The following is a 7652-nucleotide window of genomic DNA, read 5'->3' as shown; positions in this document are numbered from 1 at the left end:
ATTAGTTCCAGTGTTCTGTGTCCCTCCAAAATAAAATAGTCCTTCCAACTCCAGGTCTACCCTGGGGGAGGGCTCCCCCCAGCTCACTGGGCTTTAGGATAACTACAGACCCTGCTAACAAGAGGGGGAAATAACCACAAGGGCTATCTTTCCGGCAAACCCACCACCCCCAATGAAGTACGGAGCAAAAGTTGTTACAGACATCACCCAGGAATGGGCAAAAGTGCCCTAAGCCATGGAAGAAATAGGAAAATGGACTTATTGGATGGTTTGATGTGAAGAACCATGCTCCAGAGAAAAAAACATCATTCCTCTTTTAGGGACTAATACCAAGAAGTAAAAAGACATTTCTGAAGAGCTGAGCTGGCCAAAATCCCTGTAATTAGAGCCCAGCTGGTACTCCAGCTGTGCGTGTCATTTTTTCACACTAGAATTTCTTTCCTGACAGTCATTTCTTGGGGCTGGTTCCCATTTTTCTGGGGAGGAAATCTGTGCCCAGGCTGTAAAATTCTGGTCCTCTGCGGACTCGAGTCGTAATAAGTCACTTGGAGTTTTGTGCCTCTGAGGGACTCTCTTGTGGCCAGTTTTGCCTGTTTTTTTTTAATCCCAGCCCACATCTTGTTTTTGAGCACAACCCCACCTCAGCTCCATCTCTAGTTCTACAGACCCCCCCCCCATCCTTGCTCTCTCTCTCTGCAGGTGGTAGAGCTTGGAGAAGAGAGGAGCAACAGGCACCTCTTGGGACAGGACCCCTGGTAAGACAGCACAGGAGAAAGGGAACAGTGGTTTGGTGGCATTTCTCGAGGCTGATTTATGACCTCCCGAGGGTGGCGAACGCCGCATTCCCCAGCTTTAATAGAGAGGGCAGAGTCTGATGTTCCCTCAGCTGGAACACAAATGGAAAAAAAAAAAAAAAGCATCAGGTTTCCTAGGACCACAATCCCACCTCCTTTGGCAGGTGATCCTTCAGCCCCCCGCATCCATATATATATATGGATGTTGTCCCCCCGTCACCCTGTGTGGACACAGCAACCACGGTGGCAACTGCCTGAAGCCACCACAAGAAGGGTCAGACCTTGCAGCCTCCAGCAGCTGCTGCACCATGATGTGGGAACTGCGATCCATAGCCTTCAGCCGGGCTGTTTTTGCCGAATTTCTGGCAACTTTGGTCTTCATCCTCTTTGGCCTGGGCTCTGCCCTGAACTGGCCCTCGGCTTCCTCCCCCAGCATCCTCCAAATCGCGCTGGCTTTTGGCTTGGCCATCGGGACGCTGGTCCAAGCGCTGGGACACATCAGCGGAGCCCACATCAACCCGGCGGTGACGGTGGCTTGCCTCATTGGCTCCCAAGTCTCCTTTCTCCGCGCCGTCTTCTACGTGGTGGCCCAGCTCCTTGGGGGGGTCGTGGGAGCTGCCATCTTACACGAGATCACCCCTGCAGACTCCCGGGAAGGCTTGGCCATCAACAAGGTAAGACTTCAGCCCATTGATGATGGGCTTGGAGGAGAGCAGGAAAGATTGGGCAGGGCTTTTGGGATGGATGAGGGATGTGAAGAAGGGTTTTGTGGCCAGCAAGGAACCCCCCCCCCCCTTATCTAGTGTTGGGTTGGGAGCCACCGTCAGCTACAGCCCAGCACCATGAGCTTGCTGCATCAAGGGACCTTCCAGGAATAGGGACGAAGGCAGGAGTCCAGGCTGCCTCCTCTGCTTTTTAGGACAGAAAAACCAGAGGTATGATCCAGCTGGCCACAAAGACACCTCCCTTAGAAGACAAAGCCACCATCACCTCAGTTTTATCCAGGGCTGTGTCGTGGAGGAGCTGGATTCAGAGGAGACTAGGAAGGATACAACCAAAAGCATCACCTCTCCATTCCTCTTGCCCCGAGCTCGCCCCACTTTCCAGTCTTGCTGTGGGTGTGGGCAGCTTTTTCTCCCCTCTGCCACGGCTGCTGCTCCAGATTCCCAGCAATGGGGATGTTGCACCAGAGTAGGGGGGGTGAGATGTCTAAATCCCAGCTTTTCATGAGAGACACCGCTCGTTAAGTTGCTTCCCATTGTGAATCACAGAATGATATGGGGCTGGAAGGGACCTCTGGGAATCATCTCCCCTCAACCCCCGGCCACAGCAGGGTCACCCAGAGCAGGTTGGATTCATCCGGGGGGGGTTGGAATCTCTCCGGAGCAGGAGATCCCACACCCTCTCTGGGCAGCCTCTTCCAGGGCTCTGCCACCCTCACGGGAGAGAAGTTCCTCCTCGTGTTCAGATGGAACTTCCCGTGTCCCAGTTTGTGCCCGTTGCCCCTTGTCCTGTCCCCGGGCACCACTGGGAAGAGTCTGGCCCCATCCTCTTGCCCCCCCCCGCCCTTTAGCTATTGCTCAGCATCGATGAGACCCCCCCTCAGCCTTCTCTTCTCCAGCTGAACAGCCCCAGGTCCCTCAGCCTTTCCCCAGCAGAGAGATGCTCCAGCCCCTCATCATCCTCACAGCCTCCGCTGGACTCTCTCCAGCAATTCCCAGTCCTTCTTGAACTGGGGGGCCCAGAACTGGTCCCAGTCTCCAGCTGAGAGGGGGGTAGAGCTGGGGGGGGGGGGGGGGATGACCTCCCTCCACCTGCTGGCCACGCTCTTTTTAAGGGATGCCCACGCTAGACCCGTCTGGTTCATCCCAGTGCCCGACACACGCGGGTGCCCAGGCGGCACCACAAGCGTCACAAGGATCCCCGACTGGTTTCAGACACGCAGAGAAAAAAGAAAACCAGAGAACCCAGTGGTGTCCCAACCTCCAACACCCCCTTCCCCACGCACGCACATAATAAAAAGAGGGAAAAAGTATTTAAAAGTGGCAGGGTTCACGCTCCCCTCTCGTTTCTCCGTGCCCCACCGCTCCTCTTCAGACGGACACAGGCAGCTCCATCTCCTGTAGAGACGCCCCTGCTGGGACCAGCATCACCCAAACCACCCCCCCGAGCGGCAAGGGAGGAGGTGGGGGGGCAGCACGTTTTGGGAAGCGGCACATGGAAATCTCCTTTCTCGCAGCCGGGAGGCACTGCCAGGACCCAGCTCCACTGCCAAAGAGATTAAGAGGGTTGAAAAAGGGATTGCGGATTAATCTGAGCAAGACTATTTAGCCTGATAATAGCTGAGGTTTAATAAACCCAACAAAGCGAGTGGGAGTTTTAAGAGAGACTTTCAAAACGTCCCGCTCTGTTGTTTTACAGCTTAAACCACCTAAAAGAGGGAATAGGGATTTTTATTTTTATTTTTTTTCCCCCCCGTGGGCTGTTCATCTTGTAGCTGCCTGCACAAATTACCCTAAAAAATTAAAAAAAAAAAAAAAAAAAAAAAAAAGAGAAGGGGAATATCGGAGAGAGGAGAGCAAGAAAGATCCAACTCTGGATCTCGGCCAGGAGGACAACTGCTGCCTTCGTGGCGTCACCAAGCAAAGTGATGTCGGGGTCAACGTTTGGGAGGACACACCGTGTCCAAAGCAGGAGTGACACGGGGAAAGAGAGGGCAGGGATGAGCCAGGAGGGGCTGAGGGAAGGAGCAGCCATGGGAGACCGCAGGCAAGCGGGAGCGCCGGCTGCAGATCTGCCTGGCAGCGCTGCCAGATCCCTCCGGATCTGGATGAAAAACCACCGAGGAGTAATAAAGTGTCAGAAAGCTGGAGGAGAGGGGGGGTGCAGCCAGGCACAGCCTCACGTCAAATCTGACAAATTTTTTCAGTCAAAAAAGGGTGGGAAGGGGGAAAGGATTTTTAATTTTTAATGCCAAAACATTTCTTTTTGACATTTGCCAAACGCAATTTGTAAACTTTTCCAAAATGCGTTTTGCATTTTAAGTATGAGGAAAATAAAAAAAAATCCCTGGGGGGGAGAAAGAAGAGTGGAAAAAAAAATACCCAAAGAAATGCAACTAAAACATTTCCTGCCAGGTCAATCGAGTGTTACCCGTTGACCCACCTTTCCTTTTACCTGGGAAATTTTTCCCCCTCTTCATATTGGTGCCAAAAATCTCGCCCGTTTCCTACGTCCCCTGATTTGACTTTTCCCCTCTGCATTTCCAACCCAGTCCCCAAACATCCCTGTCCCCAAGACACATTTTTTTTTCTCCCCTTCCAGCTGCACAACGAGACGACAACGGGGCAGGCGGTGACCGTCGAGCTCTTCCTCACCTTCCAGCTGGTCCTCTGCATCTTCGCTTCTACTGACGAACGCCGGGAGGACAACCTGGGCTCTCCTGCCCTGTCCATCGGCCTTTCTGTTGCCGTGGGGCATCTCCTTGGGGTGAGTAGAATGGGTTAAAACACAGCGCTTTTGAGGTTGTCTTTGCCTTTGTGCCCAAAGCCTGCTTGGCCGCATGCTCCAGGGTGGATAAGGGATTTGTAACTCATGGTGCCCATGGTTTTCCAGTGGATAGAGGAGAAAAATCCCACCAAACCTATAACAGAGCCATAGCCTGAGCTCAGCTTTTATTGGGCATGGAAAAACTTAACCTGGTGGGCTCTGCTGCTCCTGGAGACCCATAGGGAGCTCCCAGGGATCAGTAGGGTCTTCTGTCAAAGAATCACAGAATGGTTAAAGTTGGAAGGGACCTTAAAGATCACTGAGTTCCAACCCCCCTGCCGTGGGCAGGGACACCTCCCACCAGCCCAGGTTGCTCAAAGCCCCATCCAGCCTGGTCTTGAACACTTCCAGGGAAGTATCCTAGAGTGATAGAGGCACTCAAGACCATAATAAGAATGGGAAGTATTTGGGATGAACCCCCAGGGAAATCCCTCCTGGATGAAGCAGCCCCTGACCCCCCCTCCCTGAGCCTCTCAGTACATGCATTAAACCAACAACGTTTACACCACACCATCCACCCTTAACGATCTTCAAGCCCACGTGTCCACAGGGCTGTTCTTCTCCTGTCCTCAATGGGAAGGAGGAGCCATATGCTCCAGGAATAGGCACAGCAGGAGCTTGTCCCTGCTGTCCTGGTCACGTCACCTGCAGCTGAGTTGCACCACGCACAGGACACATGTGCTCATGCAGAAGATGAGCAAATTCAGACAACTCACCCACGTTGACTCAGGTGCTGGAAGCTGCTCGCATCACTTTTCCTGGAACAGGCATGCTGGAGGCTGAGGCACCAGCTCGGGGAATGAATCACGCCAATAATACACCAGGATTTTTTAAAATGTGCTAAAAGGGCTTAATGCTAACAACGTGTGGCGTTTCTCCACAGATCCGTTACACCGGCTGCTCCATGAACCCAGCCAGATCTTTCGCCCCTGCTGTGATCGTCGGCGACTTCAGTGACCACTGGGTAAGAAGTCGGGTCGACGCGGTGTTTCGGTGGGATGAGCCCCCCCCAAATTACTGGTGTTCCTAGAAACCCACAGAGCCAGCCAGATTCCTGGCATTTCCATGCCAGCTCCCAGCTGGAGGAGAGATGTAGAGATTAGCAAAAAGAGGTGGGGCTGCTGGGTGCTTAATTGGCTTATCTAAGCAGGCTTCGTTGCAGCAGGAAAAGGGTGTGTGATTTGTTGACTGTGATTTAGCAAAAGAAGCAAAACCAATGGAGTGTGGAGCTCTTCTTTGTCGGTCCTGGGAACCTTTCCTGGTTCCGCACATTTTCCACCAGCTCCTTTGGGAACACCCCCAGGCAAAGAGCACCTGCAAAGAGCATCTTTGGAGCCAGAGCTGTGGTGGTTCATGTTGAAGTGCTCAGAGGTGTCCATCCCAAACTGGTGGCCTCCTCCTCTCTATGGCAATGTGTAAACGGGTAGGAAGACGCTTCTCCAGAGGAACCCAAATCGTTAAGCATGCTTGTGATGGGCCTGTCATTAATGAGGATCACACAGCTCTCAACAGAAGATGGTTTAGGTATATTTAGGCACAACAGCAATGGATGAGGGCTCAGGTGAACAGTGATGGCCAAAGCAGAGCTGAGTCTCAATGCGCACAGGGTAGGAAGGAACATCAGCCCCCTACAACATTCTTCAGAGACCCTGGTTCCCCTCCATCCTCCAAACTCAGCCTGGTTTTTGCTCACCCGATTCTTCTCTTTCCCTTTTCCCCAGGTCTTCTGGGTGGGTCCCCTGGTCGGGGCAGCAGCAGCCTCCATCATCTACAATTACATCCTCTTCCCACAAGCCAAAACCTTCTCGGAGAGACTTGCCATCCTCAAAGGCTGCGAGCCCGAGGAGGACTGGGCAGAGCGCGAGGTCCGGCGGCGGCAGTCGGTGGAGCTTCACTCCCCACAGAGCCTGCCGAGGGGGATGTCTGAGAAGGTGTAGACAGACCTCCTCCTGGGCCGAGAGAGGAGCTGGGGAAAACTCTGGCAGCCGTTTTGGAGATGGTGCTCGTTGAGATGAGCGTTTCACCTCTCCCCTCTCTCCCTTCACCTTTGCCGAGGGACTAAAGTTGACTCATCTCCTGGGGAGATGCGCTGTGATGGCCCAACCTACCTTCTGTCTCCCGGCTCTCCCCGTGGCCGACGGTTTTCTGATGCTGGGGCAAAATGCCATTAAATCAAAACCACCACCAGTGTAGCAACAGGAACGAGGACACTGGGATCCTACTCTGGGCTGGCTCCTTCCACATCCCCCTTGCAGAAGTCAGCGCTCGGCGGAGGTTGTTGCCTTTCACCAAGGGCTCCGAGACGCTGCCGAGAGTTGTTATTATTATGGCCATTTGCTGGGTGTGGAGGTTGCCACCCGATGCCTCATTGCTGTTGAACCCAGCTCACCTGGCTCCCACTTCTTCTCGCTGCTGGAGTGGTTGCACACTGGAGCCCTCGCTCCCGGCCACGAGTCTCTTACCGACTGGAAGTTTTGCTGCTGCCATCTACAACCACCCATGGGATGCAGAGTTCCTGACCTCTCATGGAGGCTTTGCTGAGAAGATGGGACTGGAAGCGCGTCCTTGAGTCCCCGCTGACCCCATTGGGGATTTCTTGCAACTGCCCTTTCCTGTGACAATGAGAAACCTCCTGATTTTCAGCCCAAATTCATCCACGGCTCACTTGCTCTTTGACCAGTGTTGTCCCTTCGCTTCGATGATTCATCTCTCTCCCTGGTTTTTCCTTTCTTTCCTCTCTTTCTGATCCAATTTGTTTCTCCGATGAGTAACACAAAGCCTTTCAGGTGTGATCATCTCCATCTACAGCCCGGACCTTTTCTGTGGTCTCAGACCCATCCCACCTCTTTCTTCTGCTCTGTCAGGACCTGGCTGTGGTCCCCAGCATGGTCAAAGACTTTGGGTTAGTCTTTGGGATGCAACTTTGCTCTTTCAACCATTAATTTAATGCTGTTTCTATTATTCTATTGCAGATTTAGATTAGACATTAGGAATAAGTTCTTTACCATGAGGGTGGTGGAGCACTGGAATAGGTTGCCCAGGGAGGTGGTTGAGGCCCCTTCCCTGGAGATATTCAAGGTGAGGCTCGACGAGGCCCTGGGCAACCTGGTCTAGTTGGGGGTGTCCCTGCTGACTGCGGGGGGGTCGGACTAGATGACCTTTGGAGGTCCCTTCCGGCCCAGATGATTCTATGATTCTATTTAGCCACAGTCACACATTTCTGACGTGACATCCTGCTTTTTTCTGCTGGTGCTCTCCCCCCAGCCTTGCACCGTCACAAAGTGTCATCACCACGTCCAGGCTTTTTCT

General features: G+C 53.2%; 1 protein-coding gene across 1 annotated transcript; it reads left to right on the top strand.

Moving 5' to 3' along the window:
* Positions 1-1102: 1102 nt before the first annotated feature.
* On the top strand, positions 1103-6280 carry AQP2 (aquaporin 2). Its single transcript, XM_074164823.1, has 4 exons — positions 1103-1468; positions 4119-4283; positions 5227-5307; positions 6065-6280. The coding sequence occupies exons 1-4, from the start codon at positions 1103-1105 to the stop codon at positions 6278-6280; spliced, it is 828 nt and encodes a 275-aa protein (XP_074020924.1).
* Positions 6281-7652: the final 1372 nt, after the last annotated feature.

The sequence above is a fragment of the Numenius arquata genome, chromosome 29, assembly GCF_964106895.1.
Source record: "Numenius arquata chromosome 29, bNumArq3.hap1.1, whole genome shotgun sequence".
NCBI classification, from domain to species: Eukaryota; Metazoa; Chordata; class Aves; order Charadriiformes; family Scolopacidae; genus Numenius; species Numenius arquata.
The sequence above is the reverse complement of the archived record's forward strand: the minus strand, read 5'-3'. Positions and strand labels throughout refer to the sequence as shown.